This window comes from Eubalaena glacialis, chromosome 4 (assembly GCF_028564815.1).
Source record: "Eubalaena glacialis isolate mEubGla1 chromosome 4, mEubGla1.1.hap2.+ XY, whole genome shotgun sequence".
In the NCBI taxonomy this organism is placed as follows: Eukaryota; Metazoa; Chordata; class Mammalia; order Artiodactyla; family Balaenidae; genus Eubalaena; species Eubalaena glacialis.
The window spans coordinates 61751789-61777216 of NC_083719.1; the positions used below are offsets into that span (position 1 = coordinate 61751789).

Here is a 25428-nt window from a genome sequence, read left to right on the forward strand (position 1 = left end):
AAAGGCATGTCAGTCCATCAAAGCTGGGCATCGAGATTTGTAAAGAAACAATGAGATTCAAAGAATTTCTTCAGTAGTTGTAATAGGCCTTGTAATCAGATCTCTACTAAGAGATCAAAATGGTACATAAAGAGACATGAAGATTTTTTTTTTTGTTATTAAACATATCAACTTTTTTCTTGAAGTTAACTATGACATAAGTAGAAAATCTACCTGGTTTGAAAGTAGTTTTTCTTTCACTAACTAAACCCCATTGTTTCTCTGCATAATATAACACTCAAAATATTTATTTTAAGGAAACCTCAGCATATGAACTTAAGGATTATAAACAATTTCTCATTAAAAATGCAAAGACAAATGTTATTCAGGTGCTAGTTTATTTATCTTATTATTCAGAGATAATTTCATGATGACAGTTGTCAATAACCAGTTACAACACCAGGAAATTCACAGAACAAAATTTTACAGATAAATCGTTGCTTTTGAATTTAATTCTAAAAAAGTATGCTCTCCCATTTTCACATACCAAGCTGAGAGGCCATTTATACTACTATTTCTAGGCTAATTTTTGCTTCCTGCGAGAGGGAAGATGATTTACAATGAACTTTAAGTATCTAATTCATGTCCATCATTGTTGAAAAAGAGAAGGGAGCCGAGAAGGCCAGGAGTAGCAGAACAGAGAAAATGCCACATGGATTTAGAAGTTGAGATCACTGACAGTAAAATATATGTTCTTTGGTTAGCAAAGCGAAAAGGGGGAAAGTACTGCATACATGATAGATACACACTAGCATTCTAAAGCAGGAGACAAGAATGTCAAGAGTGTATTCTTCCCCCACTGCCAGATGGAAGGGCTATTATTATAAATGAAAGGCAGCAGTAGTGGATGCCAGGCACTTTTGTTGTGTGCCAGATTCTAAAGTCCAGATGTGAGCAGGTTACCCCTGGGACAGGACAGGCTTCAGCTCCTGCAGCAGAAGAGAACCAATCACAGTTTTCTCAGTGTTTATGATAAGCTGGGCTGTAGAGCTTTCCTTCAGTTCCACCGTGACTAGCATCAATGACCCACTGTGCACAGTTTTAGCTGCAAACCTGGAAGAAAAAAAAGAAAAGAGAGAGACCTTTTATCATGAGGGGAAAAAAGGAGACAGCATACATTCAAATAGGTTTAAAATAACTTGTCTTTTTCTCAGTAATTTATTACAGGTTCCCTACTGCCAAAAACCCAAAGCCAAGCATTCTTCTGAAAAATCAATAAACTGCCCAGCACCATGCTAACCACAAGCAGGTAATTTCAGTGTATCTTTGGAACAGAACAGAAAAAGGAGTTCTATTTTACTTACTAGTTTGAACAATAGATGCATGTGAATAATTCTCTATTACTACATATTTGGGAATCATTTATTCATTTGATATTTAACATTTCACCATGCATAGCACCATTTAAAATAAACCACTCTATTTTTATCTTTAAAACCTGTTAAGAAAAAGGTACCTTTCTCAAAGAGCTTGAAATTTTAATTCCTCATATCTGAAAATGATTATGCAAGACATTAGATAATTTTGTGTGCATTATAGAACTCTTCATAAGTTTCAATGAATTCAGACATGTTAAATATTCAACTTCAATCTCCAATGTTGATGACATGTAACAAAATCATGTGACAGCCAAATGCAACACCCCGCTCCCTCCGCTTGTATTTTTTTTAATGTTCAGAACATTAGATCTTCTTTCTGCTTTAGAATGTAAAAGAGGAAACTTGAGGTCTAAGGCTCCATTACTAAATTCCAAGACATGAAGAACCTACTAATTACATGAAATTAAAAGTAAAACTAGCCTTTTAAGCACTGCAATTGACTGCAAAGCCGTTGGAGGCACAATGAACTTCTGTCAATCCTGCTAATTCATTCTGCCTGCACAGTTGAGCCCCAGAGATGGGAAGAGGGCGGTCCCCTCCTAGGCCTCCATTTTCCACGTAGAGCATGTTCCACACTTTTGGGGGGGACGGGGGGGAGGGGGTTTGCTTGCAGGGATGACTGGAGAAAAACAAAGTTGCTGCGCATGAGCTTTTGAAAACACTAGCAAGTGTAGAGCAGGTCTGTGACCTGCTGCGACCCCACTCTGCAGGGCCGATCCCCTTTCCCCTTTCTGGAGGACACGTGTCTGAATCTGAGCCATCTGCCTCAATCTGCGCAACATCTTCAGCCACAATGGCACCCAGTTAGCCCTGACAGCAGCTCACAATACATAAAAATCAGACTGCTGCGCTGACAGCGCACTGTGGGCTATTCAAGAGCCAACCAACTGGTCAGTGCCTCATGTCTGACAATTAGCATGGGCCTTGCACAGAGCCCACGGCGTCCTCGGGGATCTGTTTAATTACCATCAACATAAAAGAGGGAGTTTATCAGGAGACACTCAGAAAAACTTCACTCCTGACTTAATTAAAATATTAGCCACTTAAGCAGGAAGCAGATTCTCTTTAAATGAAAAGTAATTTCTTTTTTGAGTTTTTTTTAAAAAATGACATCAAAATCTCATAACATATTAGATTCTTTCTTTCTTTTTCTTTTTTTTTTTTGTGTGTGGGGGGACCTAACAAGCCATTTTTGGCCTAAATAGAGTCATGAAAATCAATTTTCCAACAATAATTAGAATAATGCATCAAAAGCAAGACAAGTATGCTAATTTTACTAAGATGAAAATATTATCAACACTTTTAAGTCGTGTTTTAAAATGTTAGCTAATGGGTGGTAGACAAAGTATGTTAGAAACCTTCGTAGACATTTATTTGTGTACTCTCTCCAAACATGCTGAAGACTTGTAAGGAATCCGATAGAGCAGTTTTTCCACCGAGAGAAGCAACTGTAAGTAGAGCCGGTTTAGGAACAGAAATCATGCCAGTGTTTTTAAAGAGGTTTTATAAAGCTCTGGACATATACACCCATCTGCTCTTTAGACGCCCATACAAGAGATTAGGAACTGGGCAACTCAGCTGCCTCTCTGAGAGAACACAAGATCACCAGCCCTGAAATGACCTCTCTTTTCTATCACCCCTTGCAGGTTTCTGCATTTCTTTTGTCCAAATTTTCGAGGTTCTTCTGCGTCATAGGAGAACCCTGTTTCTGTATTTCTGTTAAACCATGTCACCAGATGATAGATACTAGGTGGCTCTATTGTCTCACCCATTTATGCAACTTTCCCCACAGATGTGGTCATCACCAAATCTTCATTCAACAAATATTTCAGCAGAGGTCCCTATTTCTGACAGAGTTATCATTATGTCAATGATAGTCTTTATTTACTTAACACTTGTGCCTTGGGAACATGGAGAAGAAGGCTGTGTCTGAAAAGGAATGCAAAAGCTTCTATTGACTGTTGACTGTCAGGGTTGCACAGCCCCAAGGCACATTTTATCTCTTTTCTATTAAAACTTAGGGTTGATATTACAATAATATAAACTCAGCAGAGACAAATGCCAATTTTGATGTCAGTATGTTTACAGAGATTAAAACTAGTGTCTTGTACCTGTTTTAAAAATCCTAATACCACAAAATGCTCAATACTGGAAAGAATAGGGGCACATAAGAAAAGAGGCATTTGCTTACACTGCAGTGGAAACACGCTAAGCGAATCATCCTAGCAATAAAATCTGTTACCTGGTGTGAAAGCTACTGCCTTTTAACTAGGTCTGTATGTTCTAATGGGCACAAATGATAGAAGCAATGTTTTAAAGCAGAAGACCAAAAGATCAGATGTTCTGACATTCTCATTTCACAGTTCAAAAAGGATGTATTTAATTGGAACACAGCATGATTACAATTGGTTTGTTTTGGTCCATGAAAGCAGAAGCCACCCCCTCCCCCCAAAATTTATTAATCATTTAACTCCCAAACAGGCTATGCTTTTACATACATTTAAAAGATAGTTATGGAAAGAGTACTAGTTAGGAAATAACAAATAGCTAGCTTTGGGATGTAAGAAACACTGATTATAAAGACAGCTTGGGTCAAATACCTGCATACTAAATTTAATGGCTGACATAAGAACCTTTGTACTTGGCCTCAAACTAAGATCACTCTGTGACAATTTTTTTTCCAGAAAACCTGTGAAGTTTTTGATCACTGTAATGATAATAGCAGCTATCATTTATTAAGTGCTGTGTGCACTGGGTACTAAGTACTTCACTTGCATTATTTCATTTGATTCTGAGCCAGATCAATTTGTAGATGAGGAAACTGAGGCCCAAAGACGTTGAGAAACTCGCTCAGGGACACACAGCTAGTGAATGGTTCGAGCAGGAATTTGAGCCCAAGCTTTCTGATTCTAGATCACACACATTCTCTTAATACATGCAAAATACCCTCTTAATATTTGTTTTTTATCTGTCAACAGGTAAATTAAGGTTTTTCTTATTTACCTAATATGCATATAATCTATTATTGTTCCAGAAACTTTAAGAAGGAAGATTTTTCTCTTCAAAAGTTGTGTACCTGATTTGTAATATTCTGTAATTCAAAGCATCTTGACTTGATGCTTTGTCACAACACATTTTAAAGTTCTGCCTTTAAAGATTAAAAAAAATAAACAAACATTCCCCACCCCCACTCCTTCAAAAGAGACACCAGCAATGAAAAATACAAAACCTTGAATGGAGCTGTAATGTAGGGAGGGACGACTGGGAGACCAACCAACCTCGAACACCAGTAACACCACAAATGAGAACAAATAAGTGGATGACAGTTAAAGATGTATTGCCTATGTACGATGGGCTCCATGTTATTAAAAGGATACCAGCTAGGTATTTTTCATAATTTTTCATTTTCATTCTACCACCAAGCACTCACTGTTTCTAATCACCGAGAAGGTAAAACTGTTTGCACATATTTGTATCTCATCTTGTTAAATGTCTTTTTGTCTATTATCTCTAGCAATTGACATTTAATCTTTGAAGTCCATAAGAATTCCTAAGATTTAAAGAAAAAGATGAAATAAGGTGGTTGCCAAACCTAAATCAAAGTATGTACTACTCTTCTAAAAAAGTTAATTTGTTTTAACTACTGACAAATTATGAGAACAGGTCAAATAACGACAACGAATTTGAACAAATATATTATTTACGATGCACGGACTTACTCCTTCATGCACTTAAACCATACTTTTTTTTAGATTTGTAGGAAAATGCCTATGGACCTTAAATGCTCTTTGTTGGAAGGAAAAGAATCCTACAACTCAATTGTTTTAATAACTGAAATGTTGATAGAACAACATGAATTTAAAAATATTTATCTGAGAGGCTGCATCAATCTCCAGGGTATTCACAAACATAAAACTTTTTTACGCAGAATCATATTTGCTACACTTAATGCAACAGCTCAAAGACATGCTTTTTCTTCTCTTGGATAGTCTTCCTGGTTTCTGATTTTTCTATTCTGAGTTCAATTTTCTTGTGTTTTCTGTTCTACTGGTTACCAGGAGCTGTGACAATGGCCCACTCAGGCTAAAACTTTTTTTTTCCCACTCTGTACATGAAGCCTTCAATTACTGTCTGCTGAAGCAGACAGAATCCTATTAGTAAGAAAGACGATCACAAGATGCAGTGCCCTGCCCTAGCTATATAAAAATAATTAGTCCAAAGTTGACAAATGTGTAATGAAGTCGCACAATGATTATACGTAAGAAATACTGGTTTGAATAAGCCTCCTAACATCGAATACCAAAGCATGTTGATTTGGAGTATTATTTTCCAAAGGATTTAAAATGATAAACCCTTATAATTTTGAGTTAATATAGCATAACATTTTTAAAAGGCAGAGAATTTGTAAGTTGTAAAAAAATCCCATTTTGTTGACTATAAAAATGTATTTTGAAGTTAAGCCCATTACACTATTGAATTAATATTGAGAAAAAATTTACATGTGATTCAAGTTTAGAGAATTTATCCAAAGCAATGTATTTTTCCCTATTATTTTTAAAAAAGCCAGCAATATTGTAGTGTTTTCCTTTAACATTCTGATGAGAATAGTTAAAACAAAAAATAAGCTACCATCAGAATTTAGGACTCTCTATTTTCTATTCTAATCTTTAGAATTGGTATAAAAAATGATTCCCCACACTGTCTTGTCAACGATGCATTCTCTTTATACAGGAAAGCTAAGAAAATCTAAGTGCACTTTCTCAAAGGAGATATGAAACATTCCAGTTATTCCAGAGCATTTTTGGTTTGTCTGTTTGGTGGGGGTGGGGTGGGATGGGACTTAACAGAAAACCAGAGAGTAAAACAAATAAATTCTTACCCCATTCTCTTTGATTCCTTATAAAATTGTCAACCCAGAAGGAAAATCATCAAGAATACCTTTCTTTCATTTTTACATGAAAACATTTATATATTCCTATTTGTAAAATTGTTGCATTGTAGAATATTCACAAACAGTGGAATTAAATAAATTTTAAATATACAATGTTTTAAAGCAAAAATCAACTGCAGTTTGGTTATTTCTGAAATATCCAAATACGCCGCCTTTCCTGTAAAAATTAACTGAGGTCCACATTTGCTTTTCAATGAATTGCTGCTCACAGAGCCTGCATAGATCAAAGCAGTCAGATAAAAAAGCAGTGCTGCCCTCTAGTGGACAACCACCAACGTGAGAAAAACTCTGATCACGAAACAGGTTCCACAAATCTTAGTCCTGGTTTGAGATGCCAATTTGTTTTTTGTCTGTTTATTTGTTTGTTTGTTTTTTGGCTGTGCCACATGGCTTGTGGGGATCTTAGTTCCCTGACCAGGGATTGAACCCCGGGCCCTCTGCAGTGAAAGTGGCAAGTCTTAACCACTGGACCACTGGAAATTCTCTCCAATTTGTCATATTCTAGAAAAGACTGAAGCCTAGCATCTTTAATATTAACAACTGTTTGTACAAACTTTTGTTTTAAGACAGGTGAAGTATGGTGACTATAGTATCAGGCTTATAAAATTAGGGCACTAAGCCATCAAATGTCATTCTTGTCCATTATGGGCCTTCAAAATTACCCAGTATTTAAATATTCCATAGTTATCAGGGGAAAAGAAATAAAACAACTAGCAAACAAAAACAATAACCCAAAGGTTGATCAACCTAAGAACCAAAAAAAGGAAAATATCAAAGACCCCCACCAAGAAGTAACTATGTCATTCATGTTTGTAACCCCAGCAGCAACAAAATCTGTCACAAAGGTCTTCAAAAAATATTGAATGAAGGAGTTACACAATATAAATATTTTAGGATAGAAACAATGGTATATACCAGTATTTCCCCTATTAATAACCATAAACATGTATACAACAGTGATTCACTGGATGAGTTTAAGGACTAGAAATAAGTTGTTCTTTACAACTACTGTAAGTAAAAAAAATTTTATTTTAATCCTAAAACAATAAACTGTCTTTAAGTGTGTTGATAAATTAAAAAGTTGGCTACTAGGTTGCCATGGATTCACAGTTCCATTCACAACACCAGATTTTTCTAATAGCTAAGGACCTAAGTAACAACAGTAAAACGACATTTATTCTATACGGATTGTCATTATTCACAGGTTGTATATGTTCAAAATTTGCAAATTAAAAAAGTGACAGGGTAAACAAAATCCAAACCATAGATTACGATATACAGGGGGAAAAAAAGAATGTAAGTACTGAATACAAGTTAGTGAAAGCTGTCCTAAGGTCTTAATGAATAAGCTAAGAACTGAAATAGAATCGTGGCAGAGACATGGCTTTCTGTTTTCACTCAAATATCACCCCTTATAAGGTCAATTTGTTGTTCACGAAAGGGAAAAATGAGTAGGTTGTATGACAACTGTTTTTAACAATACTACTGTATATGAATGTCAGAATTCCTGAAACTGGGTTAAAATGTAAAATGTTGAGACTGCTGAAAGACAAACTTTTACTTATGGTCTAAGACTGTTTCATAGCTACCACTGTAATGTGCTACTCTAGTTAACAACAGACTTTCCTGGCTGGAACACACTGGATAAAAAGAAGAAAAACCTAAATCAAACATCTTGTCTACTGATGTTCCTTAATGACTAACCTGTAAAAAAGAAACATAAACACAGAAAAATATATTTTAAAATATGCCATGTGGCTAGCATTAACTATGAACTTTTGGAACATTTATCTGCAACCACTTGGAATACTGAGTCCTGTCCCAGCAGTCCTGAATCTGAGTTTTTGGGTGTGGGTCCCAGGAATCTGAGTTTTACACAAACTCCCACATGGTTCTTTTATACAGAACAACGTTAGAGATTTTGAAGGTATAGATTTTTTGGCTTTCTGCATTTTGGTCATTTTCATACATTAGTTTATCAGAGGACAAGCAATGTAATTAAAGCAAATGCACCTCAGTTTCTACACTATTGAATACGAATCTCCTTCATAAACACTACTTAATTTCTTTCTTGGAAGGACACAAGAAATTTTTTCTGGCCCGTGATAAACCTAGGATTTCCAATGCTAGTCTTTCTAACCTCCCCTAAAACACATAACATCTTCACCTTTTAACTTTTCAGTCTATTCATATACTGGTTTACTGTTGTTCATTCTGCCCTTTGTATATACTCTATTAGTATTGTTTTAAATAATGTGCTTTAAGACTTTCACAGTGTCTCACATTCTTATATGAGTATCTAACATAGGACATGAAGATGTTCGGCTATATATTTAATAAATGCTTTTTATGATTTTTTTGATTTTGACTACTCTATTACCCCTTATCATGTGGTAACTGTAATTTGGAAAACAGCAGATTGGCACAATGACCATAACTCTGTAGATCTCAATAAGATGGTTTTGTTCTCAAAGAGCAGCTTTTTCAACGACTAAGTACATACCACAGAAAGGAAGGTAAAATTAAGTCTTTCAATAGTATACTGGTTGGCTTTCTGATTCTATGGCTCATTTAGAAAATCAAAACTAAATGTCACATAATCTGAAAGTAGTTCTACTTTCTCAACTGATCTTTGAAACCGGTTAACTATGCTGAAAATGCTCCTGGTTTTTGAATTGAATTCCGTAAAACTTGTGCTCCTTTAATTAACTTTTTCTTAATGGAGGTATTTGCTGCTAATGTGTTAGGAACCATTTTCTCTTACGTATTCAATTAAAATTTCTACTTTATACTATTACACACTTCTGCATATTAATGAAGATTCACTTTTTCTTAGCTAATTCTTATGTTAAATACTTTTTAACTTGGTATTTAATGTAAAAAATATTCAAATTGTAAAGAGTAGTAGGAATAAATTATCCTAAAACTAGACAATGGGAACTTAATTCATTGAATGGTCAGAAAGAATATTCTAATGCTAATTAAAAAGTCCTCTCAGAAATGAAAGATCCTGAAAAATTAAATAGAACATAGGTAGGCTAGCCAAGAATAATTTATTGTATTGAAAATTTTAATTTCTTAAAATACTAATGGTCAAAATGCTTTTCAAGCTTATTGTTTTTTATTTAAAATGATTACCATTAATAAATACAATAATGGTTTTGGTCCTATTTTTCATAAACTCAAAAAAGCAACTACCACAGAAGAATAGAGAAGTCATTCAAAAATCTCATAGAGATTTCAATTTTATTACTAACAATTAAATAATATAAAGGCTTAGATATATAAACTCATTCATCCCACAGGGTAATACCCTACTGAACACTGTCAAAAACATTAATACAATTCAATAAAGTGGTAAACTGTTAATTTTTGTTATTATAAACAGTAATTGCTATTTCATTTTAAATGAAATTAAGAAAGCCATTGGTACAGACTGTACTAACAACTGTTTATTTCAGTTTTAACTTACTGAGCATAAAAGAATGGCAAAAAATGTTACATTTGTGGGATAGTAGTTTTTGTCAATACCTGTATGAAAACTACAAATAACTCTAGGTATTTATTGGAAGCCTTCTAAAATTTAAAACATTATTATAGTCATACCTTACTATAAAAAAAGCAAATGTAAAACATTTTCAATAAGTACCATGAGACTTGTGAGGCAAGTTAAGATAGCACAGCCTATTTAGAATTATATATAGGCATTTTATTCACTTTTGGCTCTGTAGTAACTTGGGCTCCTCCACCAAGTTACAGAGCCAAATACCAGGCCACTGTGATAAGGCTGGACTGGAAAAGTGTCAACACATTGCAAAAGTGTATGAGGACCATGGCCATTAAGTGTAAGTGCAAACTCTGCACTCCAAAGCCAGATAGAAATGGTTCCTAGTTGTGTGTCTCCCCTGCACTGGTATGGATAATTGAGAATTGACTGTAACTTAATCCTGTGAACAGGCACTAAGTTCTAAACCACCAAGACAAGTCATAGACAAACTTTATGCTTTAATAAGAATTATACAACTGTGCTAAGTGTCTTTCTTAGTCTGTTTCCCAATAGGAAAATGGCTTTCATATTAGTTGGCTTTGAGAAGGTAATCTGGCTATTTTCTTCTAAGAAACAAAAACCTGGAACACTGTCATTGCTTTCAGAAAAGTTAAAAACCTGCATACAAAGCAAAACAAAAACTTAATTAGAAGTTCCAACATAAACAAGGGTTACCCTATGTTGTTTTGTCTACTACAAAGGAACATATTAAAATAAGACTGAAGTATTGCTGGATACTATATGTGTCAGGTAAAATTTCATACAGCATAAGCTAAAAGTTACAGTTGATGTACAATATTTTGGTGTTTTAGTAATTTCAATAATTCAAAGGATCCATACATAAAACAGAACAACTTCTGCTGAAGAAAATCACTCAGGAAAGTGAAAAAAGTATTTAAAGTAGAAAACAAAACAAGGAAGACTTAGAACCAAAAATTTTTACTAAAAGCCTTCTTTTTGTTCATTTTTTCCCCATTGAACAACACTAACTGACAGATAAGGTGTATTTGCATTGCAGTACCAATATGATGACCTTATATCCATTTTATTATTTTATCACCGCCCTATGTGAGACAGATAGGGCTTATCGTAAATTAAGAAATGGAAGCATCTTGAGCAACTTAAGGACCTCCTCTTCGCAAAAAAAAAAAAAAAAAAAAAAGGCACAAGGTAAATTTGATTTTTGACTAGTACATGCAGTTTTCATTCTGTCATGATTAGTAGATGAAGTTAGGCAACTCCGTAATGGCAGATCAAGACTTGAACTCAGCTCTTCTGATGTCAAGTCCAATGTTCTTCCATAGATAATAGAATTTCATTTCAATCACCTTCTTTTCCCTGCCATCAATTTCCAAACAGATGAGGAACTTAAAGCCCATAAGGAGAAGTTATAAAGCCCAATAATGGCAGAACTGAGTCTAAAAGGATCCAGATCACCCACAGAACTCTTTATATGGGGCCTCTCTTGCCCCTGTATTAACTTAAAAATACATTTTTAAAGGGTTGAAGGCGTTCTCTTTGATTTTCAATTTATTTCCTAAATGTAATGGTGGAAGTACGCCATTGGCAGTAGAATGGCAGAGGAATTAAAGATAGTTTGCAATGAATTCCTTTAAACTCACAGAGGACTAAGTAACAACTGCATGTTTATTTAAGGAGTAATTATTTTACTTTCATTTCAAGCCACTAGCATTCATAAGAATACAAAGAAGGCACATACTAATCACATTTTCTGCTACCTTTAAGGACAAATAACTTGGACCTCATGTTTTAGATGGTTGGTGGTGAAGATATTTCCTGGCCTAAGAAACAGAAGCTGCATTTGGCCCCATGTTGGTTGTCTAGCAGCTCCTTATTACTGGAAGCAGCCTTAGGGAATTGCTGTCAGAAGGAAATCTATACCCAAACTTCCCCCTTTTCAAGTAAAAAAGTCCAAATCCATTGCTTTATAAAACAGTTCTTCCTGGAATTCACTGAATCTGGTGAAATAAGAAATTCTCAGCCATATCTCACACAAGGTACCTTTACAAATCACCAAGCTACTATAAAATGCAGGTATACTATCTGTATCTTTCAGGAAAGCCCATATCCGTGTACTAAGGATTGTATGAAATAGGGAAGAGGGCCTTGATCCAAACCAATCAATCAAATGTATCATCATAAAAAAGGAGGGGCACATATGTTTAGGGGTTATTATTTTCAAAGAAAATTATGAATTGAAAAGTATATATTTATACATGTAGACAAGTTATCTCCACATCACGTGTCAGTGAACCTACCTGTGTATATTATCTTGGCCAGAAGGGACTACACCTACATTGGCTACGTTTACAACCTTCTGAAGGATCACAGAGGAAGTGAAATTCTGCGGTGCAGCAATAATTACAGTAGAAGTTTCATTCATTCCCGTTAGCATTCCTGTAAGAGGCAAAAGGCGGCTCCCTTTTACTAATTTCTTTATGAAAATTACATTGAACAATTTAAAATTCATAGCCAAAATTTAAAAACATTTTTAAGAGAAGAAATACCACTTCAGAATGTAATTTACAAGATAATTATCATAAAATTTAAATGAACTGCAACTGATTAAAAAATTTTTTTAAATCCTTGTTGTGTTGAAAAATGTGTAAAAATGCAGTCGAACATCACTCTTAATAACCTGATTTTAAATACTAAGATTGATAAAAGCATAGAATCACAAAGATAAAATTCCAATTTCAGTCCCTTTAAAATATATGCAATTAATTTGGGCTTTATAAACTATTAAGTTTTTACTTTTTAAGAGTTTGGGGGTTTTTTCCTCTCCTTTTCATTCAAAGATCTCTCTTACCAAATGCTGCTTGAGAACAAATCAAAGCGTTTCTGGAATAACTAGCAGCATTACACAATGAATGGTCTCAATATAATGGATCAAAGTTATCTCAACAGTGACTGAAAGTCACCGAACAGTTACGTGGTTCTGAAACATGGACAAGTACCTAAGCTACACTTAGTGATAACAGTATTTGCCTAGTAAATGGAACTATGGTTACTGACAAAAACAACTGAAATTTCTGAAGCAAAAACATTTGAAAACAAAGGAAACAATGTAAATTGGAAAAACTTAAATCTCAGACATTTCAAATAATATTTAAGAAAGAAACTAAGTTAAGCAAAATCATGAACAAAAACCATATAGAATTAACACAAGGCATGCCATTAATATCAGAATCTTACGTACAAATGTTCAAAGGACAAATTCAATAACATACCAAACTCTTGGAACAAATACTGAAATTAAGTACCCGGTTAAAAAAAACCAAAATAGTTATAATAAATGCCATCTATCTGGATCTGTGATGTAAGTCATTGACTCCTAACGGTATCTACTAAAAAATGATTATCTTTTGAGACATATGTGTACAATAGTTTACAAAATTTATGAAAATGGTAAAAGCTGATTTTATATTTTCAAAAGGCCCTCCACCTTTAGGATTATGTATTTAATTTTGTGATTTATTGCAAATACAACAGAAAAATTTTAATATCCCTATGATTTAGCAGCATGAAGACTAAAGCCTAACACTGTAAAAAGACTTACTTAGCTTTTAACAAAGAACAGTTTTTACTAACCACTTTCAAACTCGGGGACACTACGTTCTGTCTTAGACTGTATAACTTCAATATTAGGCAAAAGCTTTAAAAACCACACAAGCAAACACTGCTTTTAAGTAAAGCACAGTGGCTGCTGACATAACACTGCTGAGAGATGTGTGTACTCATTTAGGATTTAAACCTTCTCCATTAAGCTCTATTGAAGAGCAACTTCTGAATAAATGAATGCAACTATGTTTATGTTAAAAGCCTGTTTCCCTCGGCCTGTAATTAAAGGAAATGTTGTACAAAGCCAGTACTTTTGTCAAGCTCCTGTAAATGGAAAGATGGATAGCACTCAGAGAAGTGAATGCATTGCTTCATATTTAACCTTAACACTCTTGTCATTAATGGTTTGTCTAACTTGGTCTATAAGAGACAAGGTATTGCTCCACTGAAGTAAAATTAAAAAAATCAACTAAACCATGCTTTTCAGAACAGAAGATTCATTATCGCCAGCTAATGTATTGGCATAAAGCAAAGTAACATCCTATCAAGTAAGGCACACATTCAATCTGCCTTCCCACCCCCCTTTATTTTTAACTCATGCTGTTTTATTGTTATAGGCAATTTGTACCACTCAGCATGACAGTGTAAACTGAATCAAGATTAATTTACATGCAAAAGAACACTTAGGAGAGCAGCATGGTAAGCAAATGTATTGTCTCGATTGCTGAGGTGGAAAAAGAACCTGGAAAGAAAAAAAGGTGCTCTAATTAAGGGGCATCAAATATGATTGCCTACGGTGGTTAAGGGCCAGAAAATAGTGAATGTCTGGCCATTTAAAGAATTAGCATCTTGCTAGCTAGCAACCCAGAAGATGGAGGCATAAATCATAATGAAATTAAGTAGCCATTCTAGGTTTCTTAAACCAGAGATTTTTTCTAAATGAAAATATATCAGGTATTCTTAAGTTAACGAGAAAGAAAAATATGCCAAGATATCATTAAAAGTTTCTTCTACAAAAACAGACTTCAAACACTATACAGCCTGCTCATGCATAATAAAGGTAAAGTTACTGGAGAAATATTTTAAAATTCTCAGACTACAGAATTTGTTGCTTCATTAGAATTTACCTAATTTTGGTGAGGCAGCGGACAGCACTTAATTTAGGTTAATCAGCTGTAATTAACTGCTAAAATGTAAATAAAATAAGAAAAGAAGATTTTAAAAATTTCCCGTAAGTTTTAGATTTCCAATTTAATTCATAAGGAGAAAATGAATAAGAGGAGGAAATTTGGAATAAGCAGTTGGCTTGGGTCTCTTACAATTAAAACTGCTTCAAGAAACGCAATTACATTTTTAAAAGTAAAACAGAGATCTCTATTGATAGTACTGAAATCATCCCAGAGCTAGGTCATGAACTAATTTTGCAAGGCTCAAAACTCATAATAATGAAAAAAATATGGCTTCTGGTTAAGGCTCATAATATGAATACTCTGGATAACTTCAAAATATACCAATCTTTTGTTTAGCACTTTGACTACCAACCTTATAAAAATGCATGTTTGGTCATGGAACTCTAAATGCAACAACTGAGAAAAAGTGATAGAGCAGGCTGTATATTAGGAACAAAACATTTCCGTTTAAAAAAATATTAATCTAATATGTACAACCTGTTAGCAGTATTCTTATTTAATATTATATACACTTTTCAAATATGAACATCTGTAGTATAAAAATAGAACCATATTTCTCATGTTTTTAATTATAATTTCTTCAGTTAAATCCTAGTTAATACATTTAATACATTTCTTGAGTCTTGAAATATATGCCTTGTGAAATGAGATATTAAGTGTGTAAATTCATTTTATTTAAAGTAGAAAAACGAGTTAAAGCTAGCATGTAATGATGCACACAGACATTTCTTAAATTTATTGGCATTTTAACTTCCTTAAGTTTGCACTGATAAAATCTGAGGAAAGTGATTTTTATTCTGATTTAGAATTTTCAGTTAATGAGTCATTTCTAGGTATCTTCTGCAAAATAAGCTAAGCTCTTCCTAGAGTAGTATAACAAACAAATACATGTGTAAAGTTGAGAATTGAGACCTCTATTACCAAAGCAGCTGAAATCTAGAACTAAAAGGATGCTATTGAAGACTCTTTAAACCTGCGGTAAATTTGTCAGCATCAAGTCCCATATCAAAGAATGAACTCAGGAGGACAGAAAGCATGATACAGAAATGCCAAGAGACTTGCAAGGATTTACAAATACTTCATATAAACAAATTTTCAAATAGCTTTATTCAGAGTAGCCTTTCTGCTCTATTAAACATAGCAAACAGCTGCCAGATTTATTCAGACAAATAATCAACAACCATAGAAGTAAAATGGCAGAAGAAAAAGGAATTTTGGCAACAACTCCACAGAGGACCACAGCTGTTCTCCAAGTGCTCCTCTCTCACGTGATTACGGTTCTGTATAGCTGGTCAGGGAAAAAAATCCCTCGGTCACAGCAGAGCACAAAAAACTTGATCAAAATATCAAGTACATAATTCTAAACCAAAGCTGAGGAAGAGAAAAGATATACAATAATCTTCTGCTTTAGAAATACTTTAGCTGCACTTTTCAAAAAAGGAATATCCCCTTACAATAAATGTGCCAAGGCTTTACTCAGTCCCTGTGTGCCACTCACCTGGGTTTGCTGAGCAGGTGTAAAGCAGAGAGGCAGGCTTTAGCCAGCAAAGGGTAAGAATAGCAAATGTAAGAATCAATTCAATTTGTCAATAGAAAAATAAAATCACAGATATGACTTTCTTCTATAGCAATAATCAACTTCCAAGAAAAGTAAACTCAGAGATGGATTTAGTCATTCTTTTTTATCACTTAAAAATAAGGCAGAAGAATAAACGGTTACTATTAATTTACAGTCGTGTATGAGATTTTCTTTGTGAGATTCTTCTACAACAGGCCCTTCTGACATCGTGAACTGCAAAGGTTCATAGTTTAAAAAAAAAAAAAAAAAATTCTCTGGCACTACATGATAGAGTGCCAGGAAGCAAGCCCTTCTCTTTAGGTGTAGATATTTGTGTTTGCCTGTACTTTGTGAAAGCTTGACAGGTATGATTTAATGACCTCAAGATGAAGGGAATCTTTGATAACCCCCTCCAAAGAAAAAAATAGCCTAGATTCACATAAACTTTAAAACATTGCTGACTCTACCATTTAAATATGTCTTAGTTTTTATAAATGCAATTCTTAATTAAACACATACAATGAGACAGTTGTTTTCCCTTATTCATACAAGACAAAAGTTGTTTTTATTAAAAGTATGCTTAACTCTAGGGCAAGCCCAAGATATTAATGCTTTCACTATGCTGAAAATGTTTTTGTTTTTGGTGCTTATTTTAAAATGTTTCAGCTCTGATATAGCCTGACAGCATAGCATTTCTTCAATACAGAATAAGGTCAAAAGAAAATGGAGGTATTTTAATGCTATAATTAGGATTTTATTTTGAAGGGTAGGGCACTCTAATGTGTACAGGGAAAAATACATTAGTAGAACACGAAAAACAGTTCTATAGTGAAAGGAAATACAGAAACATAACATGTATAGTGATGAGACTTTGCTAAGTCCCAAATTCCTCACATTTTCACTAATACAAAACATATGAATACATCATTAGATTGACAAACCAAAACTCCAAGAATTGAAAAGTTAATTAAGAATCAATTTATTATTTAAAAGACATATTAATCAATTTGCAAGTATGCCAGGAATATAGACAAACATATACCTTTAAGGTTATTTTATAAACGCAAAGCATTAGCAAAAATTGGAAGACTGTGCGTTGACATCTGTTAATGGCTATGTACATATGGTAATTTATTTTAGAGACCAGCCAGAGGAATGAGCACATGTTATTTGGGATGCCAATTTCTAGTAAATTGTAATAATCTCTCACCTTGCTCTTTCTTAAAATCTTTCTCTGACATGGCCACAGGTAAAAGCAGTTCTCCAACAGGAGGCTGAATATTAACACTGAAGCAATCATCCTTGGTACTAGGGAAAAAACACATTAAAGCTGACTAAATGCTTAATAAATAAACATTCTTCTTAATACTATGCAGTTAAATAGGTGCAGTTAAAGCATACAGAGATCTGCTTGGCTTAAATATCACAGCTAAAAAAGGCTTGAAATATTTCTCAACACTATCTCAGAGAAATACATCTGTTACCGGAACTAGAAAACATATATATATATATTTTTTTTACAAAAATATGCAGTTATGATAAATATGCCATTTGACACAGAACTTTTAAAAATAGGTAAGCAGCAAGGGTATATATCCATTACTATCAGGAACACTTAATGCAGCTTATCTAGTAGAGAATAGCTTATCTTCAACTTTGTAGTAAAAGTGTAGAAAATGGAGTGGCTTAGTCTTAAACAGTTAAGATATGTCTTTTTTTTTTTTTAAAGAATATTTATTTTACTTTTTTTTTTAAAAAGGAATTCCTTTATTTTTATTTTTTATTTATTTATTTATTTATTTATTTATTTTTGGCTGTGTTGGGTCTTCGTTTCTGTGCGAGGGCTTTCTCTACTTGTGGCAAGCGGGGGCCACTCTTCATCGCGGTGTGCGGGCCTCTCACTGTCGCGGAGCACAGGCTCCAGACGCGCAGGCTCAGTAGCTGTGGCTCACGGGCCTAGTTGCTCCGCGGCATGTGGGATCTTCCCAGACCAGGGCTCGAACCCGTGTCCCCTGCATTGGCAGGCAGACTCTCAACCACTGCGCCACCAGGGAAGCCCAAGATATGTCTTTTAAGATATTAATTTTTAAATAAAGAATAAAATGGAGTGACCATACTGTGTTAAGATATGTGTGAATAAAATAATACCTCATCTGCAAACTTGCTTTCTTAAAACAAAACCCCTCATTTTCTAGTAGCATTATTCACTGACATTATTGAACATGTGGTGAAAGTTTTTCAAATTACAGGAGATGAAGAATTAATTAAGGGCTCTAGGCACACGAGCTTCAGTAGTTGCGGCACACGGGCTAAGTAATTGTGGCTTGCGGGCTCTAGAGCGCAGGCTCAGTAGTTGTGGTGCACGGGCTTAGTTGCTCTGCGGCATGTGGGATCCTCCCGGACCAGGGATTGAACCCGTGTCCCCTGAATTGGCAGGCGGATTATTAACCACTGCACCACCAGGGAAGTCCCAGATGAATTGATTCTTTTAACTTTTTTTTTCATATTTTCCATCTTTGTCTTTTTGCCTTCTATTCTGGTTGATTTCATTGACTCTCTCTTATGGAACACTAAATCAGTCTTCAGCTGTGTCCAGTCTATCATCCACCTACTGAGTCCTTTTGGCTTTTTATGTTTTTAGATCTCCAAGAATATATTTTAAATTGTCTAATTACTCCTTCTCAAATAAGCAGTATATTCTTGCTTTACAGATATAGTGTTCTCTTGAATCAGATATTAGTTGTAATTTTTCTTAAAATTTTTTAAATTATTATTTATTTATTTTTGGCTGTGTTGGGTCTTCGTTTCTGTGCGAGGGCTTTCTCCAGTTGCAGCAAGCGGGGGCCACTCTTCACCGCGGTGTGCAGGCCTCTCACTATCGCGGCCTCTCTTGTTGCGGAGCACAGACTCCAGACGCGCAGGCTCAGTAGTTGTGGCTCACGGGCCTAGTTGCTCCGCGGCATGTGGCATCTTCCCGGACCAGGGCTCGAACCCGTGTCCCCTGCATCGGCAGGCAGATTCTCAACCACTGCGCCACCAGGGAAGCCCAGTTGTAATTTTTAAAGATATCTCTTTTCTTTCTCAAATTGCTCCCTTCACGATTGGTAAGTCTTTGTAAGTCATTTTTATTTTTAATTAATTAATTAATTAATTTATTTTTGGCTGTGTTGGGTCTTCGTTTCTGTGCGAGGGCCTTCTCTAGTTGCGGCAAGCGGGGGCCACTCTTCATCGCGATGTGCGGGCCTCTCACTATCGCGGCCTCTCTTGTTGCGGAGCACACGCTCCAGACGTGCAGGCTCAGTAGTTGTGGCTCACGGGCCTAGCTGCTCCGCAGCATGTGGGATCCTCCCAGACCAGGGCTCGAACCCATGTCCCCTGCATTGGCAGGCAGACCCTCAACCACTGCGCCACCAGGGAAGCCCTTTGTAAGTCATTTTGAGCTTTCCCTTTCAAATTGAGGTTTTCCCTCAAAAGTCTGGTCATCCTAAGCTGTCTGTTTATATTTATAATGAAGGACCAGGTTAATTAACAAACAAAGCAAGTTCTGCTGCATATTAGCTATAAGATTTTGGGCAAGTTTTCTTCCTGTGCCTTAGTTTACTCACCTCTAAAACGGAGTAATAATAATACTCACCTCATAGGCATGTTTTGAGAATTAAGTAAACTAACACACACAACGCAGTGTTTAGAATGGTGCCTAGCACACAGCTACTGCTCGATACATGTTAGTGAGTGTTATTTCTATGGGTCTCCTCTCCCCTGGTGGGCTGGCTGGAGTTTTCTTAAGTGGGTGAGACATGACTGGTTATGGTCATGAAGTTGGGAGGCAGGTAGGCAATGGCCTTATCTCTCCACCAACAGACGTAAGATTGGCTTTACCCTAGTGGTAGGCGACTTGAGAATATCATTCTCTTGGGTAGAACTGCATTTCATCTCATCTCTGACCATCCTGCCTCCTTCCTATAAACTCAACCCCTGCTGTTCTCTTAGGGCACATCCTCACCAAAAGTCCTTCCTAGGCAAGTAGTTGTTCACTTTCTTTACAGGGTAATTTTTAGGTCTCTGATTAAATGTGTATGCTGCCTGCTGCTAGGGGCAAGGTTGGGGAACTGCAGGTTGGAAGTCATTCTTTAATTCCCTAATACTGTCTTACCCTAACTTTTCTTTTCGCTAGTTCACTTTGTGTTTGATATTCTGCCAGATTTGTTCTTACCATTATAGTAGTTTTCTCCCATGAGTGTTTTGCTCTGTGGTTTTTATTTTCTCTGTTATTGTTTACCTGCTCCCATTTGCTTTCTAACTGCCAATAATTCTTCACAATTTCTGGTCAGCTAATAGCACCCTTTCTCTTTTTAGTGCTCATTTTCTATTAAAGAATGTATTTTCTGTCTTTTTAATGGATTTTGGGCAAAAGAGGGGCGGATGTTAGGGCTCAGTCCTCTAACTTGAGCCAAGCCATATAATTTTTCATACTAGTTAATACATTAATATCTGCTAATCACAAGGATGAGACCTGTTAATGTACTGCATCTACTTTTAGAGAGATACATTTATGTATATTACACATATTTTCAATCTCAATAAATTTAATCAAGGACTTAATTTGATGACCATTTAAAATGCAAAGCAAAAAAAGAGACATTAATACTTATCAAGTGTCCATATAACTATATAGTTATATATAATAGCTTTATCTATCTATATATGCATCATATAACTATAATAATACAGAGAATTAATCTAGAAGCTAAAGTAGGATCATTTTACTCTGGTTCCTTTTCTTTTAATAAACAGAAGTGTACCTGAAAGGCTCACGGTCCATGTTCTCAGCATTTCTGAAGGCTTCCTATCAAATACGCTTATTACCCATAATTTTATGTATTGATTTGTATAATGTACTTTGAGGAAAAAATTCAATATCGGCCATTCTTGCTTTTTTCCTCTTTTTATTGAACTACCAAAACTAATACAGCTCATCACTAAGGAAAAAGTGCTATTTACTATGCAAAAGGCACAGTCAGTGATTGGCATCTAAGACCAATTGATCTACCCATTACCACTATCTCCCTACCCCCCCCACTGGCACTACTATGAAGCTATTGATTCAAACACTGTCGATCGGTTTCCATTTTCTGATTTTGGGCAGGCCAATTAAGAAAGTGAGTAATTGTGATTACACTGCTTCAGGATCAATTACATTTGATGCAAGACAAAGTGTTCTTTTTGGAACACACACAAAAATAATTTTTGATCTAGTGTGCATATGTGCTTAATAAAAAATCTAAAATATATAACTAATTTATACCTTCACGACAGAAAAACATATTAATGTAAATGCTCATAACAGCTAAGGCTATTTTCTATCTAAAATAAATTCATCATTTTCCTAAAATTAGTTTAAGAGAAACTGAGAAAAAACTTTATATACACTTCCCAACATAAGATAAAAATCAAACATTACCTAAATATTTATCCCTAAAGGGACTTAATTGTGAAAGACAAGATGCAAATCTTGTATAATGGACTAAAGAGAAAATCTTTGTAATGAAAAAACCTTTTTTAAAACCCTTCACTGCATAGAAATATAACAGGTTTTTTATATAAATTGAAAAGAAAGAAGAATTTTTTTAGTTCTTAATCTTGCCCTAACTTAGTGCATAAGCTTTGTCATTGGGCTCACATTGTCAAAATCATGAAAATGAATATACGTCTGGTGTTGGAGGTAAATCTATTTAGAATGATGTTACTCATAGTCTTGTGCTCAGTAATATTGATCTGTGTTGTTTGTCTAATAGAAAAATAATAAACAATTACTAGGCAATGTGGGGAAAAGTAATCAGTTTTTATATAACACTAATATAGCAGACCTCCCAAAACATAAAGGTGATGATCTGCATAAAATCAATGTGTTATGCTACATTGCTTATATTCATCATTGCAGGTTCTCAGCAATAAATGGTATAACATTAGGCCTGAATTACTGGTAAACTGAAAAGGTATATGAAAAAGAAAGGTTCACTATATTCAACCTATAAACTTATTTAAAAGTGCCTATTTCCTAAACCTGGAGATTTTTATCATAAAAAATTCTGTTAGAAGCTAGCTAAAATTTAGATAAATAAAATGCCTCAATTCTTTTCAGAATAAGAACAAAACAACTTCAAATCAAAATAACACATCATATCTTAGATCAGAAAAATACAAAAGAAATGAGTTCAAAGATAATTCTTAAAGATGCATGAATATAGCTTTGCATTAGTTTGCTAATAGTTTCTGGATTTCATTAGAAATGTATAAAACATTATATAAAACAATAACAATGAAAAAACACAATTCTAGAAAAGCTCTTTTGAATAGTATTCACCTATGAAACCTTTGTCAACTGATAAGTGTTCTCTTTTGAATTTTATCAAAAGCAGTTTGTAAATTAAAGTAAAAATCTATGAAAAATCTATGAGTTTTTGGTACTGACAGAATCAATAATTCTCCACTTAAGAGGCTCGAGATAACATATAAAATGTTTCAAAAGATATCTTCTCTGGGCTAGCCAACAGTATTATTAAAGTTTTTAATTTCTCCTGAGTTTTCCTCATGAATTTTATCATAAATTTTCCAAAAGCGCAAAGATAAGCAAAAAAAAAAAAAAAAAAATTTAGCAGTAGCTTCTTACTTTAGCCAACAAACTGTGAAGTTCAACCACATATGGCAGACTGTAATGGCTATCTAACAAATATTAAAAACATATATTGCACATAATTTGTCCAACTATTCTACAGCAGTCTAAACATTGCTAAAGAAAAGCATGTCTGTGTAACTGTTTTGTCTCTCAAAGAAAAAGCTGCTGAAAGCCTCGATTTTAATCTGCTATTGTTTATAGTAATATGAAATATAGACGAACAATTGAACTTACCACAACTGGAAACTGGCAGTCTGAGTGGAATCACAAAAGTCAATACCCATTGAAACAGTAATGGATCCCTCAGGCTCAAGAGATTCTAGGAAATAAGATAATTTAGACATGGAAACACAGAGGATGTGAAAAAGACTAAACTAAACACTAAAAACTTATGTAATGTTTGTAGTTTGGTTAAAACAGTCAAATTTAATGATGGCTTGTAAGAATAATTTCAAACTAAGAGTATTAAAGCAAATTATAAAGTAATTTCACTTGAAGGCTCTCTTTTTCACAACTTAATTCTGTGCATACTTCAGTGAACACATTCTATTTGTTTCAGAAATACACCTCATCCTGAGAAATTTCATGTTTTACAATATTGTCTTTATAGGCATTGAAGGTGAGAAGGAAATAAATGTTTTCCTGTTTGGAACAACTATAACACACTCTGGGTGCTTTTAAGAGATTGTGTACTTAAAACTATGGAATATTTACTCTAGATATAAAAAGTAAATTTTCAACAATGTTCTAAATTTCCACTGGGGGAAAAAATCCAAAATTTAAAACATGCAAATTAAAGCAAAGCTGGAAGAAGAAATTAATTTGTTGTCCTCAGATATTAACCAAGACAACTGGCATTATAGGAACCCAAAACAATAAGTCTAACTGCATTAGTCAGAAAATTACTGGAAGAAAATTTAGTAGCAGATTAGGTTATCTTGAAAAAAATAAATAATAAAGTGACATTTCGTAGATTTGTAATTTCTGAAGCTTCAACTATCAACTAATCAAGTGTGGGAAATAACTGTTTCAATATACAAAACTGGTGTTTTTTCAGATGATAATGATAAAACTCAAGACAAACAATAACACCATTTTATTCTGCTTATGATTCCAGAGTCAAAGTGTAATGCTGTACATTAGAATAATGAGGGATCTTAAACATATACCTATTAAGTATAAATATTTATGTATATATACTTAAATAAAACCATTCACTTTTGATTTCTACTTTGCTTGAAGTCTCTAGTGTAACTGCAGTTGTATTGCACAGTAGCTTTATATTTAGTTTTATCTCTTCTGCATATATATTGTTAGATGTAGTTATATTTTAGCAAGCACACACTAATCCAGTAGACTGATTATTCTAGGGCTTGTTGATAGGTATAATTTGCCATTTAATGCTAACCATTACAGAAATGATGGTACAGATAGGACAAAAGAACAATTCAATAAGCTTAAGATATTAAGTATTTTTATATCTCAAAGGCTCAATGAAGATTAGGCATTATAAGAAGGTACTTGTTTGATGCTGATTTTTAAAGTGTTATTGGTTTGCTTGCTTATTAGTTGGTTTGCTGATTCCAGTTTGAATTTAATTTGTTTATAAACCTAACATTTACCAGGATGGCATGTAAGTACCAGAAGACTTGCTACCTAATCTTTGGCAAACAAGCTTTATTGTAAATTACCATAATAATAGTTTTCTTGCATTTCTCCTAAAGCTACACCTTATCAGTTCATAGTTTTGTCAGTCACATTGCTCAGAACTATTCTTCAGTGAATCCTTGATGTTTTCTTCTGTGCCACAGATATACTGGGGTTTGGTCTTATTTGCAGCTGACACCACATTGGTGCAAATGCTGTCATCTCCAAAGCATGATGGCATTCGGGACTTAGATCTCTCTACGTCATGTATCTTCATATTTCATTTGACAAAGTGACAGTTCTCAAGATGCCTTGATGATGGCACTGTCTGACACAGTTTCATAACTTCCTCAGTCTTAAGATAATTAACTGTGAGCTTAGTGCCATACTAATTCTGAAGGATAGTTCATGATCAATGGTATGTTTTATTATATGAATGCTTCAAGAGCAAAGTGATCAGCATAAAATTATTCATATAATAGATTTTTATATTTGAAGCCTACTACATCGGAAAAGTTTATTCAATCAGGTGTCTGTAGTTGAATACTGCTTCTGGATCATTGCAATATACATGAGAGGGTTATGTAGAAATGGCTGAAAAACACTGGCTCTATTACACTGCACCATTAATAATGAAAAATTAAATCACACAAGATGCCATCTACTTTGATGTGACAGTTGTACAGTAACTAGTGAAATCTTAGCTGAACTCAAACTTGTCAACTGTTAACATAAAGTCACTGAATATAGTGCAGAGAGCCTAAGGCTACTCTTTGAGTGAGTGAGTGAGTGTGTGTGTGTGTGTGTGTGTGTGTGTGTTTTAAATTTCTTGTGTACATGTGCCTGATCTCTTTGGGAA

The 25428-nt window shown here is 34.4% G+C and overlaps 1 protein-coding gene across 1 annotated transcript in view; it reads right to left on the bottom strand.

The window, feature by feature from the left end:
- Positions 1-376: 376 nt before the first annotated feature.
- Positions 377-25428, bottom strand: part of AP3B1 (adaptor related protein complex 3 subunit beta 1) — a 259512-nt gene continuing 234460 nt past the window's right edge. Inside the window, exons 24-27 of the mRNA XM_061189377.1 lie at positions 23157-23241; positions 17457-17554; positions 12196-12334; positions 377-1092 (exon numbers count right to left, since the gene is read on the bottom strand). Of these exons, the coding sequence (XP_061045360.1) occupies positions 939-1092; positions 12196-12334; positions 17457-17554; positions 23157-23241 (476 nt within the window). The 3' untranslated portion in view covers positions 377-938. The remainder of the gene's footprint in view (positions 1093-12195; positions 12335-17456; positions 17555-23156; positions 23242-25428) is intronic.